This window comes from Chamaea fasciata, unplaced genomic scaffold (assembly GCF_029207755.1).
Source record: "Chamaea fasciata isolate MVZ Bird 193981 ecotype frontalis unplaced genomic scaffold, bChaFas1.0.hap1 SCAF_21, whole genome shotgun sequence".
NCBI classification, from domain to species: Eukaryota; Metazoa; Chordata; class Aves; order Passeriformes; family Sylviidae; genus Chamaea; species Chamaea fasciata.
In genome coordinates, this window is record NW_027094106.1 from 7,734,051 (window position 1) to 7,749,111 (window position 15,061).

Below are 15,061 nucleotides of genomic sequence, written 5' to 3' on the forward strand. Positions count from 1 at the left end.
AATTTGGTATGTGTTGTTTTCCCTCTTGAACTAGTATAATTTTTTTTTTTTTTCAGCAGGTCTGCTTTCATTTTTATTGACTAACAGGAAAGAGCTGATGATGCTGTTGCATCAAAAGCCTTTGCAGCATTTTGGATGCTGTTGAGGACCTGCCTATTGATAATCTATATTTATGCATTAATAAACAGCCTTGTTACTCTGAGTACCACAGATCCAAGGAGTATAATTAGTTTGCTATTAAATAGGCAGATATATAATTCTTTTATATATTCATGGACGGTTTTATACATTCATGGAAGACTAGAGAGACAACCACCTTTTGCGAAACAAAAGACAGATAATTTCACTGAATAATTTCATATTCTACTCAAAATCTCAGGAAGTGGGGGGTTGCTCCCAGCCTAACAGCCTCTGGAAAAGCTGTTTCTCTAGACTAGTTTTTGTCAGAAAGATCTTCTGTAGATTATATATTTAGCAATGTATGACACAGCTCTGAATTTCTGAGGGTGTTAGGTCCATCCTGGGTTACATAAGTTGGGTTTTTTTCCTCATAACATTAATATTTAGAGGCTGACTGTTATATATATATAAAATTTAAATAAAACATAGGAGGAACGTGAAGCAATAAAAAGGCTTTAGGACTTACTGGTTCTTCCTCAACTCTCTTCTGAATCAGCTTAAAATATTTATCTTTAAATCAGCCACCCAAGAAAGGTGTCCAGAAAGGTGATTGTGGCATATTTTACAAAGTTTTGTAAATTGAATTGAAATTCAAGAATTGCAACTCTGACCCTCAGAAATGATTGCTGTCTGGTGGTTTGAGTGCTGAGGTTTTTTTTTTTGCAAAGTTGAGTGTATTTACGAAGAGGAAATCTGGAGAAGAATATCCATTACTAAATGCAATTAAAGGGGAGGGAAAAACAACAGCAACTTACTGCAATTCTTGTAAAGAGCTTTGCTAAACCTCTGGGAATAGAAGCCACTGATGCTTCTGGTTCCAGAATTGTTCTTAATTATCTTATTGCTCTATTCTCTGTTTTTCCAGTGAACTTCCCTTGGTTCTAAAAATCATCACATTTTGCAGACAAATGAAGTGGAGAAGCAAACTCTGAGGGCTTTGCAGTCCAGGCACCTTGGAGGAGGAATATCTGGCACCAAATTCCTGTAGATCAGTGGGTGTTTACTGAGACTGGACTATTTTTCAGAAGACAAGGATTTTCATCAATATTTGTAAGTTCTGCATGTGTATTTGAATGGCATGGTTGGTTGTTTTTAAACTCTGTTATTTGGGATGTGGCAGGGCATTCTATCCAAAATGTTTCCTTATTTATTGTATCGACCTTCTGTGTACATGGGTTTCAAAGAGTTCAAGTATGTTGTGCATTTTTTAAACTAGATAATGCTTATTGGTTTTTTTGATAATCCTTCCACAGATTTGTGAAGGTTATTTCCGTTGCAAATTCATACTCATGAGGAAATGCAGCTTTGTCTTCATTATCAGATTTATTGCCAGCGGGGTTTAGAAAGGAAAGCATGTATAATGTAGGTTTGAGCAATTGCCAGGGAGACAGGATTGAGCCTATTCTGCACATTTATATTTATTCTGTGGAAAATAAGTGATTGTGTGTTCTGTAGCCACTCACTGATGGTTTTGTCTCAATCCACATGAGTTTAAATAAGATTAAAAAATTAAAATTATATATTAATATATTCCCATTTTATTTTTTCTATATTTTATAGAACTGTTTTTATTCCTTTTTCACTGTAGTAAGAGTGCCAAATGAAAATATTTTTATTTCTTATTTATAGGACAATTAAGTAAATAAGATGTTATGTTATTCTTTCAGAGTGATTCTAAGGAGGCAAAGAACTTGAAAGGTGAGCAAGTTAAATTGCAATCATTAGTATTTTATCTGTGCTGTGCTGCTTTGCTTCCAGTAACCCTGAACGTGCAAGTTTGCAAATTAATGTTTTCTTTATGTGTGTATTGTACAACATTAGAGAAGATGCAAATGACAAAATTTTCTTTCCTGTCTTGCTTTCACAGAAAAATGTAAGTGACCCTTGATGTAAATATGAATTATTCCCACAGAACTGAAAATCCAGCTTTAATGCAGGTTTGCACACAACCCTCAGAATGTTTCTCTTGTGAAGAGAAACAACCTTGAAGCGTGTTCATCATGTTGTTTCCACATTGACTGTACAGAGAAAATGACTGACCACTCTAATGTGGTTTATAGTTTGAGGCTTTTAAAAGATTTAGTGACATTGTTGTGCTCAAAGTTGTACCATTACCAAGCAATGCAGGATTTCAGAGCATCTCTAAGCCAGCTGTGCAGCAGTTCAGATGTGATGTGTTCCTGTCTCCACTGCTGGAATTCCATGATTGGAATTCAGTGACACAAAGACAATATTTGTCTGATTTAAACTGGTTGATAAGAAATCAAACCAAAAAAGGTAACCTGTTCTACCTGCAGCAGTGTGTTATCTGTGAGGGTGGGGAGGTCCTGGTAAAGGCTGCCCTGAGAAGCTGTGGCTGCCCCATCCCTGGAAGTGTCCAAGGCCAGGGCTTGGAGCAACCTTGGATAGTGGAAGGTGTCCCTGCCCATGGCAGAGGGGTGGAATGAGATGAGCTTTAAGGTCTCTTCCCACCCAAACCATTCTCTGATTCTGTATTTGTTGCTTGTGTCAGGTTCTGTGTGGTTGTGAATCAGACCAGATCAGCCACGTGGTTGTTGCAGTCACGTCTTATCTGTGGTAGCCTCTCCCTCTCTGTTTCCGTCCCTCATGTCTGAGGTGACACTAATCTCTCAAGGATCACACACTCCAATTTCCTTCAGGCACTGCCATAACTCTGGCAAAACCCTTAAGGGATCATTTTCCTGGGTGCAGGAAGCCCTCTGTGCCCAGCATCCCAGAGATCAGGTTATGGCACAGGCAGGGCTTTTTCCACATCCCTGATAGAATCACGAGAGTGGTTTGTGGCACACACCAGTCAGAAGGTAGAGAAGAAAAGCAGAGATTGTTGGGGTTTGACATTGTTCAGGTTTTATCAGTGACTGGAGGATGAGGCACTGGTTTTGAGCAGAGTTAGCTGAGGCTCAGCTCTGCAGTGAGATGCACAGGAAGCTCTGGCATGCTCTGGTTTGCTTTCTCCATTCTGGAATGGGTAAGGGCAGTGGGAACAGGAACAAATGGAATAAAGGCCTACTAAACTGTTCTGGCTGTGGGCGCAGTGAGAATGTGTCCACCTGCCTCATTTTTGGGATGAGAGCAACCAGTCCACTTCCTGCTGTTTCTGGAAAACATTCCTAGGCGAAAGGGAACTCATGGCTCTGTAAATGCTGACTTGAGGTGTTTGTGTCCTTCCTCACAGTCTGCTGGCTCATCATGTCCTCCATTCTTGGGAAAATGAAGAAGTTTGGCAGTTTTGACATGGAGGAATCTGAGGTGACAGATGAACACACGGATGGGGAGGACTCTGTCCAGGAGACCCCTGACAACCCGCAGGGCCCACCCAGCACCAAGGTGCAGCCACCCAAAAGCAACATTTTTGCAAGGCGGGGCCGCTTTGTGATGGGGGACAGTGACAAGGACATGGCTCCCATGGACTCCTTCTGCCAGATGGATCACCTGATGGCACCTTCTGTCATCAAATTCCATGTCAATTTGGAGAGGGGCAAACTTCACAAGTAAGTTTGCCTTGTGAGATTTAGTTGTGATGAGTAGTTTGAGAACTGCAGGTCGTGGTTCTTAGAGCAGCATTTGTTCTCTCCACTTGAGCATGACCATTTTTTCAGTTTCACTATTTTCTGTGCCAAGTTGAAGAGTGTTGCAACTGAAAGTGACAATAACTGTTGTCTCTTGGCATCTCTAAAAATCTCTGTCTCAGTGGATATTGTGCCCAAAATTGGCAGTAGGCCTCAGTTTACTTGCTTGAGGCTGCTCAGTGAATGGACATGGCTCAGAGTGAGAACAAGGGATTGCCTGGCTCCAGGCCTGCAGTTACACTGCCAAACTTCAATGCCTCTTTGAAGCCTTGTTCTCAGCTTTTCAGCAACAGATTCATAATTTTATCAGGAGACTTGCTTGCAGACTTTGTTCTTTAAATCTTTGCAGATGTACTTTTTCTAATCTGCAGTGTTTACTATTTCACATGAGCAAATGAAGAACAGTGTTCTGGTAGTTGATAAAAAGCCTGCTAAAAAATCTGATTTTAGGTAACCGACATTTCCCCTTGTTAGGCTCCTGTCTACAGATTCCATCACAGGCTGCTCAGAAAAAGCTTTCAAATTTTATGACCGCAGAAGGATCTTTGATGCTGTAGCCCAAGGCAACACAAAGGACCTCAGTGACCTGCTGCTCTACCTTAATAGAACCTTCAAGCATCTCACTGATGAGGAGTTCAAAGGTACCCTTGAGTATCACATACCTTGAGTTGCCCTCTTCTTCTTCTTCCAGTAGTGCTCCTGAGATGAAAATAAAAAAAAGAAATTACGTTACGTGTCTGCAGGAGGTCCTTTAATAGCCCTATTGATTGAGCAACCCCTTGATTGGAAGGTTACAGGAGCTGAAATTTTCTGTGAAACACTAAATGAGGTTTCTTGTCTTTTGAAAAGAACCTCGTTAATTCCAGCTTGCCTGGGTATGGATGGTGGGTTTGTAATTTTTTGTTTTACAGAGCCTGAAACTGGCAAAACCTGTTTACTGAAAGCCATGCTGAATCTACATGATGGGAAAAATGATACCATTCCCTTGCTGCTGGATATTGCAAGGAAAACTGGAACTCTGAAAGAGTTTGTTAATGCAGAATATACTGACAACTACTACAAGGGTAAGAGAAACAGCTGCTGCAGTGAATGCTTAGGGTGCTCAGACTGAAATGGGGTCAGGCAGGCCTCTCAAAGTCTTGTGCACCCCAAAGTTCAGGTTATTGACAATCTGTGCAATGTTCTGCCTTTTTTGCTGTACAGTGATTTAATGACTTGTATTTGCTGTTTGTGTGGTTTCTTTCCTGTTCAGTTCTAGAGCTTTTTAGCCTGCAGAGCTCTCAGTTCCAGCATCTTACATGGAGCTGAGGGAATTGCAGTGCTGAAAGCTCTCAGTCTGTACTGAATGCTGAGGATTTCTGTCTGATGAGTGTCTCTGTAGGCCAGACTGCTCTTCACATTGCCATTGAGAGGAGGAACATGTACCTGGTGAAGCTCCTGGTCCAGAATGGAGCAGATGTTCATGCCAGAGCCTGTGGGGAGTTCTTCAGGAAAATCAAAGGGAAATCTGGCTTTTATTTTGGTAGGAGTAAGCACAGTATGGTCTTTATTGATTGGGTTGTCCTAGCAGCATCCCAAGTGCAAGCTGTTAAATAATCCTGTTTATGTGGGGCTGGAGGCTCAGAGGTGCCAGATGGGCTGGTCCACCTTTAGGCCAAATATTTCCACCCAAAGACGGAGCTTATAAAGAAGCACAGTTGGTAGCTGATAGTATTCAGTGTCAGCTTTCCTTTGTTCTCTGAGCACTGGGTCCTTCATAACCTGCTCCTGTCCTGGCAGGGTTTTTTTAAGCAGCTGTGTTTATGTGAAAAAGAAAACCTATTTTAACAGCTACCACAAGAATTGATGCTGTTCCAGACAGAGAAATTAATCTTTTCTCATGGTGAAAGATGAAAACAATGTGATGTTTCTGTTTGTGCACCTCTAGTACTGGGCTTTTTGACCACTCCTTCCCATTGCTTGCATAGGAGAGCTGCCTTTGTCCCTGGCTGCCTGCACTAACCAGCTCTGCATTGTGAAATTCCTCCTGGAGAATCCCTACCAGGCAGCCAACATCACTGCCGAGGACTCCATGGGCAACATGGTCCTGCACACACTGGTGGAGATTGCAGATAACACCAAGGATAACACCAAGTTTGTAACCAAGATGTATAATAACATACTGATCCTTGGTGCCAAAATTAATCCCATCCTCAAGCTGGAAGAACTCACCAACAAGAAAGGGTTGACTCCTTTAACTCTGGCAGCCAAAACAGGGAAGATAGGGGTAGGTGAACAAAGGTGTTTGACCGTCCCGTTGCTGTATCACATTATAGAGAGAATGTGTAAAACATTCATGCAGAATGGGTTTTAGGACTTCATTATTGAGGCCTTTTAGTTAAGAGGAACTGATGCTGCAGTTTAACTGCACAGTCCTTAAAGGCTACAAAGTGTGAGTGTGTCTGTGCCCAGCTGGTGTTATTCACACACCTCTGGTGTGCAAGGCAGCCCCAGAGAAAACAGAAAGTGGGTCTCTGACATCACCTGAACCACTGGAGCTCTTTTACTTTTGGTGTAACTCATCTTCTGGCAGTCCCCATTCAAAGTGACTGTGCTCAGAGATGTGTAACATCTCTGCTTTTCTTGTGCAGTTTTGAAACAGATAATGCCAGGTTGTGAGAGGGGTTTGTATTTCCCATCACACAGTGTGGAAATTAAGTGTGTTTATTTCAGACTGTGATCTCTGCAGTGGTCCAGTTTGTTGGCTTCAGTTGAACTAGGGAGAAATTCCCCTTCCTGTGTTGTGGAGAGGCTGTGGAATGGGAGGTCCATTAGCACTGAAATGTTGGTTGTATTGTTCTTTTGCAATTAGATTTTCGCTTACATCCTCAGACGGGAGATCAAAGACCCCGAGTGCAGACACTTGTCCAGGAAGTTCACTGAATGGGCCTATGGACCTGTCCACTCCTCTCTTTATGACCTGTCCTGTATAGACACCTGTGAGAAAAACTCAGTGCTTGAGATCCTTGCCTACAGCAGTGAGACCCCAGTGAGTACTGCGCCTCCTTGGCTGGGGAGAGCTTCATATTCCACACAGGGCATCTTTTTCCTCATTTCCATGAAACAGCTACCTCCTACCCTGAGCTTTAGGGAAACTAGAGGGATCATTTGCTGAAGATTTATCTAATGTGGAGTTTTTTCAAAGCCAAATATATTCTGGTCCTAGCAAAATTCTCCTTTTTCTCCTGCACAGAACCGTCATGAGATGCTGCTGGTGGAGCCCCTCAACAGGCTGCTGCAAGACAAGTGGGACCGGTTTGTCAAGCACTTGTTTTACTTCAACTTCTTTGTCTACACCATGCACATCACCATCCTCACTGCAGCTGCTTACTACAGACCTGTACAGAAGGATGAAAAGGTACATTACTCCTGTCCTGTGTCAGGGGAACCACCTGATGGCATGATATCCCCAATTTACCTACCATTTGAATGTGTGCCCTTAGCATCCAAATTTTCCCGTTCCCTGAAGGCAGGAGAGAGATTTGACCCTGCTTGCTTCTCAGTCGTGCTGCAGCACACTGAGAAACTTAACCACTCCCTGTTCCCCCAGAAATGGCGTTGCTTCCAGCTGCTGGCAAGGCCATCTCTTTCCTATCTCCAGTTCTGCTAACATACCTGTTTTTCTGTCTCCTACAGCCTCCCTTCACCTTTGGTTACAGCACTGGGGAATATTTTCGAGTAACTGGAGAGATCCTGAGTGTACTGGGAGGCCTCTATTTTTTTTTCAGAGGGGTAAGATATTTGAAAATTTTCCTTTGGCTGTTTGGGTAGGTGTAGGAGAGAATCAAACAAGCTTTGCCTATTCATGAGCATTGGCTGCTTAGATAATCCATGTTTTAGTCAAGAGGTACAGATCATTTTCCTTGATCTGATGTTACTGGAAGAGTCTTCCCTAGATCTTGCACCAGTGTTGGTTTTGAGCTGTTCTTGTGAGGTGTTTTATGGGTACCAGCTCCCTGATACAGGGGTCAGTGCTTAGTTAATTAATTCACAGGGGATACTTAATATTTCCTTGATGCAAACCTGGTCTTTGTTCCCTTTTCAGATCCAGTATTTTGTGCAGAGGCGCCCATCACTCAGGACACTGATAGTTGATGGCTACAGTGAGGTTCTTTTGTAAGCTCCAATATCTTTGATTGTATCTCAGCCTGAAACAGATGAGTGTGTGGGATCTGTAGTTGAGGCTGAAGCCCCCTGTATTAGGAGCTTTGCTATAATTCCCTGGGTCTTTGCAACAGAGTTGCCAGTGGATATCACTGAACAAATGGGTATAGATCAGTGACCTCCTGTGAAGGTAAAGCAAATTCATTGTCTGAACGTTCAGTGTGTCATGCATCAGAGTTAGGAACAGATCTCTAAGTGGGATTTATGCATTGTTTGTGCAGAAATCCTCCCCTTGCTAAGGGAGCTTTGCCTCTCCAAAGCCATCCCTTGTTCTGCTCTCTACCCCACGGGGCTGCTCTGTTCCCAGCACCCGTGGCCAGCTCAGCCCTCTGCATTCACACCACTCTTGTCTTCCAGCTTTGTCCACTCCCTGCTCCTCCTGAGCTCTGTGGTGCTGTACTTCTGTGGCCAGGAGCTCTACGTGGCCTCCATGGTGTTCTCCTTGGCCCTGGGCTGGGCCAACATGCTCTACTACACCCGGGGCTTCCAGCAGATGGGCATTTACTCCGTCATGATCGCCAAGGTCAGTGCAGGGAGCAGCTGAGGAGGCAGCAGAGCCTCAGAGCAGGAACTTCTGCCAACAGCCCCATTTCCAGGGCACACCTGGCCACGTCTGCCTCTCTTGTGGCTCTGCTAGCCTTTGTTCTTATCTTCTGAGTGAAGTGATAAAATTTAAGTGACGTAGAAAAACCCCCTGCTCTTCACCCATATGTTTTATAGCAGTTTTGATAGGATGATGATGGTTATTATTATTACCTGCCATGCTTCAAAATAACTATAAATGGGTAAGCATGGATGCAAGGAGGCTGAGAACAGTGCAGGCTGCTCTGGTGTGAGATGGCTCAGCTTTCTACCAGCTGGAAATTTCTCCAGGTGTAGATAAAATGTTGCCAAACAGAGCAATTAGCTAAGAAGCAGTAGCTGGCTATTAAATCTCCCTGTGATGTAGCCAGCTAGCCCAAGAGGGGAAGAAAGATGCAACTGCCTTTATGTGGTTTGTACTCACAAAGGGGAAACTGTTCCCATGTGCATGTGTTGCATTTGTTGTAAATTGTTGCATGAGTAAGAGAAAAATGTTTTCGGTATTAGAGTTTATTATCTCAGCTGGATAAACAACAGTTTAATGCATGAACAGCCAGTTCAGAGCAAATGCATTCTTGAGCCAAGGCAGTATTTTCTACCAGTTTTTGTTGCAGTTTACATTCGAGTTTTAAAATCTTTTCATCTGTTTCCATGTTACAGATGATCCTTAGAGATTTATGTCGCTTCATGTTTGTCTATCTTGTATTCCTCTTGGGATTTTCTACAGGTAATATTCTACTTGGAATTACCTTTTGTTACCTTAAAGAATCTCTGAAAATTTTATTTTTTGAGTTGCTTAGATATTTTGTTCCCAACTGAAAACAAACAAATTAACCTAATTAAAAAAAAAAATCTCTTCAGAGTAACAATTATTTGTAGTAATTTCATACAGCTTTTCATCCCTGAATTGCAAAGCTGGATAGAAAACCAGTCATCCTTTTCTATGTGGAGAAAACTGAGCCAGCAGCTGCTAAGAGGGCATCAGTTCTGGAGAATATTTTATGGGGCAATTTCCCTGGGGTCAATGTGCCATGGAGGGAACGTGTGTTACCTTTCTGCTCCTTTCCATCACTTGCAATGAAGTTATGATCTCAAACTGTGTTTCCACTGTGTGAATGTCATTCTCTTTTTGCCCCAGCTGTGGTGACTTTGATTGAAGATGACAACGAGGGGCAGGACACAAATATCTCTGATTATTCCCGGTGCTGCCACGTGAAAAGAGGCCGCACCTCCTACAACAGCCTCTACTACACCTGCCTGGAGCTCTTCAAGTTCACCATTGGCATGGGAGACCTGGAGTTCACAGAGAACTACAGGTTCAAGTCTGTGTTTGTCATCCTGCTGGTGCTCTATGTCATCCTCACCTACATCCTCCTGCTCAACATGCTCATTGCACTGATGGGGGAGACTGTCAACAAGATTGCACAGGAGAGCAAGAGCATCTGGAAACTCCAGGTATGTTGGTGCTGTGAGGCTGCTGTCCAAAAAAAAAGGTGTGGGGAACCATTAAAGATTTCGGAGAGAATCTTAGGAGTTGATGTGTCTAAATAACAGGTCACTTCTTCTTTCTGATGTACCCGAACAGCTCCAAAAAAAAGGTATTAGTTCCTTTTCCATGTATATTTGATGTTTTGCCTAAGCAGACATTCCCAGTGTTCCACAGACATTCAGAAAGTAAAAAAATAAGTATTTTTGTAACTGGACAAAATTATTTGGGCTTTGTATGATGGAAAATCCTGATTAGACTACGAAGAGAGAGATTATGCAAGGGGAAAACCAATCTTTACTAGAATCAGTTTTTGTTTGAGGTAAGAAAGGGAACTTCATAGTTGTGTTCACAGGGCAGTAATTCAGCATTTTCAGTGACATATTAACAACAGGTGATGTTGACATGATAAAAACTCAGAGTTTTTAAAACAAAGACAGAATTCAGGATTTGTCTGACTTTGACCAGCAGCCCCTGAGTGCTCTGCTCTCTCTTGCCTGGCAGAGAGCCATCACCATCCTGGACATTGAGAACAGCTACCTGAACTGCCTGAGGCACTCATTCCGCTCTGGGAAGCAAGTCCTGGTGGGGATCACACCTGATGGCCAAGATGATTACAGGTGGTGCTTCAGGTAACCTGTTTGTTCGTGTATCAAGCCAACAGTCTTTTGCAGACAAACAACTTCAAGTGTGTGGTGGTGGGAAGCAGAACTTTCCCCCTGGAGCACTCTGAAAGGTAGAGCACTAATAGTGTCTGCAATGGTCAGTTTAATCTGGTTTTTGGGTCAGATCTGAGGTTGGGGATGTGACAGTTTGTGGTAGAAACTGATCCTGGAGCTGTCTGGTGATTGTTAGAATAGATCTTGGGTTTGTTGTTGTCTCCCTAGGGTTGATGAAGTGAACTGGTCCACGTGGAACACTAACCTGGGCATAATCAATGAAGACCCTGGGTACTCTGGGGACCTCAGACGAAATGCCAGTTTCTCTCTTAAGCCTGGCAGAGGTGAGGCTTTCAGGGACTCAAATCCTGGTGTGGGCTGCACTCTGGTGATAGCAGCAGCATGGATTAACTGACAGAGGGCAGTCAGTGCTGTGCACTTACTGATAATGCAGTCACTCATTTGAGGGCATTTTCTGCCAGCACAAAATGCAAATATGAAATGAGCTCATTGCTCACAGTTTGACCCTCTGGAGTAAAAACAATGGAGCTGCTTTGGAGACCCCAAGCCCCAGAGTTTGGGAGCTCAGCATCCAGCACCAAAGCATTTAACTGTGCAGTCAGTACTTGGCGGCTGAAATCTGGAAAACTTGTGGAACAGCATGGGGAAGAAAACCACAAAGTCCTTTCTTCCTGCTTCTTTCTTCTTCTTTCATCAGCTTCCTGTTCAAACCAATTGTATATTTTCTTCTGTTTCTGTGGAGGGGGGAAAAATTAACTATTCCTTTCCTTTTTAGTTTCAGGGAAGCACTGGAAAACATTGGTTCCACTTCTAAAAGATGGAGAGAAGAGGAGAGAAGAGCCTCACAAGCTGCCAGAAGAAGTCAAATTAAAACCTGTTTTGGAACCTTATTTTGAGCCAGAAGATTCTGAGGGGTTGAAAGAGTCAATTCCAAAGTCAGTGTAATTCTGGTTGCCTGTGCTGGTCCTCACAAGGAGGACAATAGAGCACTTCATTTACAGGAACAGGGACTTCTGCAAAAAGGTCAGAGGACTTAGGGAATTACCATGTGCAAGGATTCACTAAGTATGCTGAGTAAACTATTTGTTGTTTAAGCTCATGTCTTCATGGTTATTTTTAATACAACCTTCTGTCTGCTTTTAGAGTTTCTTGTATTAAAAAATTATCTTTGTGAGCGTGCACAGGCCCTGATTTTGTGGCTTTGCTGCCTCGAAAACCAACCAACCAAATTATTATGACACTGGAAAAGCACTCATAAAAGAGCAGTAAAAGTCACCAAGGGCCCAGAGAGTTGTTCCTGTGGGGAAAGTTTCTTGGAAAGCAGATAAGTAAATGGGGACAGGGAAAGAATACAAAATCATTTTCTCATAACTCAAGAACAAATACACACTGTGAAATTTTAAAGGTTGAATAGTCAAAATCAATGAAATAAATATTTCTTTTACACTGTCTGAGTAAACTCCAGAAATTCAGTTACTTTACTGAAGCTGAAATCTTAACAAGATCCCAAATTTGACATTTATTTAGATAACAGATGAACTTTGCACAAAGTAAGAGATAGTGGTTATAGAGAATATATGTTTCAAAGGTCAGATGTATAACAATGTACAAGAATAATAATCTTGAAATTAGAAAGTTTTTGTTCTTGACTTTGACAGCAACAGGGAAAAAAATGTGGTGCTGAAAATCCATCTGGCTGGATTTACAAAGAGAATCACGAAAAATAGCAGAGGGAAAATAGGCAGATGTTCTGAAAATCCAGATGGGAGCCTTGGAAAGAGAGGAAAGAATAGAAGGAACTTTGGCAAGAAGTTGAAAAGTGAGTGGACATAAAGGAACTAAGAACAAGAAACCGTTTTAGTGACAGCTGGCCCCATATTTCAGTGCTGGGCCACAGTGAAGCTGTGGTAGAAGTAAATGGTTTTACCTTCTTTCCTTATTTCCCTAAAGCACTTGGAGTTAAGAGCCTTTAAGACCCCTCAGAGTGCACACACAACTCTCCCTGAGTCACCCAGGTGTGTGACCAGGGCCTTCAGCTGTTCCTGGGGTTGCACCTGAGGTACAGATAGTTTTCATCAATAAACCTTGTAATTTTGCTGCATTTACTAAAATACTGGGACACCCACTGCTTTTAAAGAGAAGCAGTCAGTGTGTTTGGATACAGGCTGCCCTGGGAGATGAAATTTTGGGTTGTGTGACATCACTTCTTTTACTGGAAGTCAGGATTTCTCACTGTGGTCCTTTCTCACGGGGCACCGCAGAATATATTTCAAGGAAATCTTCAAACACCCAGCTGCTTTATTTGAAATAGTAGCACCATCTAGAGGACTAATAATTCTTGTTTCTTTGGTTAACATCACTCAGGACAAATGTAATTTTATTTTCACAGAATTTGTAGGGTATCACCAGAGAAAACTGACAAAGGATTTGAAAGAATTGCTTGAAGGAAGTCAGAATTTGAACATGAAATAATGAGAATTTAATGTCTCTGGTGGACAAGGAAGCCACAGAAGATGTTTAAAGTAGGTGTGTTTAGTTTCATATCCCTAAACCCTTGGTATCAGTCTCTAGATGCCACTCAAGGCTTCATTATGCTCCACTCTGAACATAGCAAAGACAACCCACATGTAAAACAAGCACAGCTGAGTAGGTCAGACAAGCTGAGACAGTGAAATTATTTATTATTTAAGCTACTAAGAATAAACATAGAAAGGGGCTGACCAGAAAAACACGGTTGGTTGTCTCCATGCTTTGTGTGCCACAGCAAAATTATGCTTGGAGGGACACCAGGGTTATGATATAGCTGGAAAGCATTCATGAAACTTCTGTTTTCCCTGGGAGGAATCCATTTTTCATAATTATCAGCCTGGGTAGAGACAATCCATTGCTTAAAGTCCCCCCTGATTTACATGAAGAGCTTGTGCAGAGGAGTTGATCAGTGCCCTGGGTAACCTGAACACATCCTACACCTCTGCCTTCCTGACCCTTCCTGCTCCAAAAAGATCACAAAGTCTGCAAAGGACTTCTTAAAACCAGAAATGCTGAAATTCAGGCTGAAAACGTACATCAGCATGTACATCAGTTGTGGTTAAGAATGTAAATGCCCTGTATTTGTGGGATAGGGTGGTGCTGGTGGGGTTTTTGGTTGCATTTCTAAAATCCCTTAATCTTCTCTGGGAAGCAAACAAAATTATCCCACTTTTCTAGAGGGAGTTATTACCAACCTCTCAGGATTTCCAGCTAAATCATCACTCCAGGTCCTGCAATGGGCACAGATTTATTTCCCACAGATGGGGACGTTCAGCTTGGCGGTGACTCCAGTTCAGGAATTGTTCTTCCTTTAGGAATAGCTCTGCCAAGACCAGCACCTTTCTGTTCCTGCTGCTGACACCTCCACTGAGCTTGGCCTTGCAATAAATAATTTTTATCTAGGTTATTTTGTGGAGGTTCTGATCACCTTGACATATTTTGCAGGTCTTGAAAAAGTCTCTTAGTTTGAAGTTTGTGTGATTATTTCACACTGAACAGGGTTAGAAGCAGCACACGGTTCCTGTCCTGTACTTTGAGGCTTGCAGGTGGTAAAAATCTGTCTTCTCACAGTTATTAATTACATTAATTTGTGTCTACACCTAATAGGGGATGATCAGGTTGGACAACTGTATATAATGTATATATTTATATAACCCCCAGCTCCCAATAACCACAGTGGAGCAAGAGAAATGGAGGGTGTTGATGTGTTCCCTCCCATCAGAGGGTAACAGCTGTAATTAGCAATGACTGCAAATGTGTGTGGGATGGACATAGTAGGAAGGGGTGAGCTGGGCTGAGCTTCCCTGGGAGGTGAAAAAGGAATCCATGGACATGTGGAAAAACAAAAACACAATCTCGGTATTGACAGCATTTCCATACCTGAGATGCGAGTGATTGAGTCAGGCATGAAATGAGCTGCTGTGCCTTTCAAACTCCAACAGCTCCTGAATTATTGAGAAAAGCACATACTGAAAACCTTGGAGCCACACATGCTGTTGTTCATGTGCCCTCTGCCACAGCTGCACTGGAGTCTGAATAGCCCCTGCCCTAATTAAAAACGAATGTTAATCCCTTCTGAGGCAGTTTGTAGTGGGGTCTGTGGCAGAGCAGGGCCCACAAGAGGGTGCCCACACCATGTGTGGGGCTGCTGCTGTTCCCCTGGCCCCGGGACAGCTCCTCTCCCTCTGATGCTACTGTCCTGCTGTGCTGCCTCTGCTCAAATTAATGGCACACAATCAGATTTATTTGCCAAACTCCAGCTCATTCTGTCACACCTCTGTGGTCTGGATATCAGACTCGCTCAAGGATCT

The 15,061-nt window shown here is 42.8% G+C and overlaps 1 protein-coding gene across 3 annotated transcripts; it reads left to right on the top strand.

The window, feature by feature from the left end:
• Positions 1 to 1,189: 1,189 nt before the first annotated feature.
• TRPV1 (transient receptor potential cation channel subfamily V member 1) lies at positions 1,190 to 11,820 on the top strand. 3 transcript variants are annotated; one of them, XM_066202187.1, is made up of 17 exons: positions 1,190 to 1,230; positions 1,848 to 1,878; positions 3,377 to 3,692; positions 4,245 to 4,411; positions 4,682 to 4,834; positions 5,152 to 5,292; positions 5,738 to 6,036; positions 6,622 to 6,798; positions 7,003 to 7,167; positions 7,446 to 7,541; positions 7,855 to 7,925; positions 8,331 to 8,496; positions 9,216 to 9,282; positions 9,694 to 10,010; positions 10,510 to 10,673; positions 10,929 to 11,044; positions 11,497 to 11,820. In XM_066202187.1, exons 3-17 carry the CDS (start codon positions 3,391 to 3,393, stop codon positions 11,664 to 11,666), a joined length of 2,571 nt encoding a protein of 856 aa, XP_066058284.1. In that variant the 5' UTR covers positions 1,190 to 1,230; positions 1,848 to 1,878; positions 3,377 to 3,390; the 3' UTR covers positions 11,667 to 11,820. The 3 variants fall into 3 exon arrangements, with proteins under 3 accessions (XP_066058284.1, XP_066058285.1, XP_066058286.1); XM_066202188.1 differs by having other exon boundaries at positions 10,513 to 10,673; XM_066202189.1 differs by having other exon boundaries at positions 1,192 to 1,230; positions 10,546 to 10,673.
• Positions 11,821 to 15,061: the final 3,241 nt, after the last annotated feature.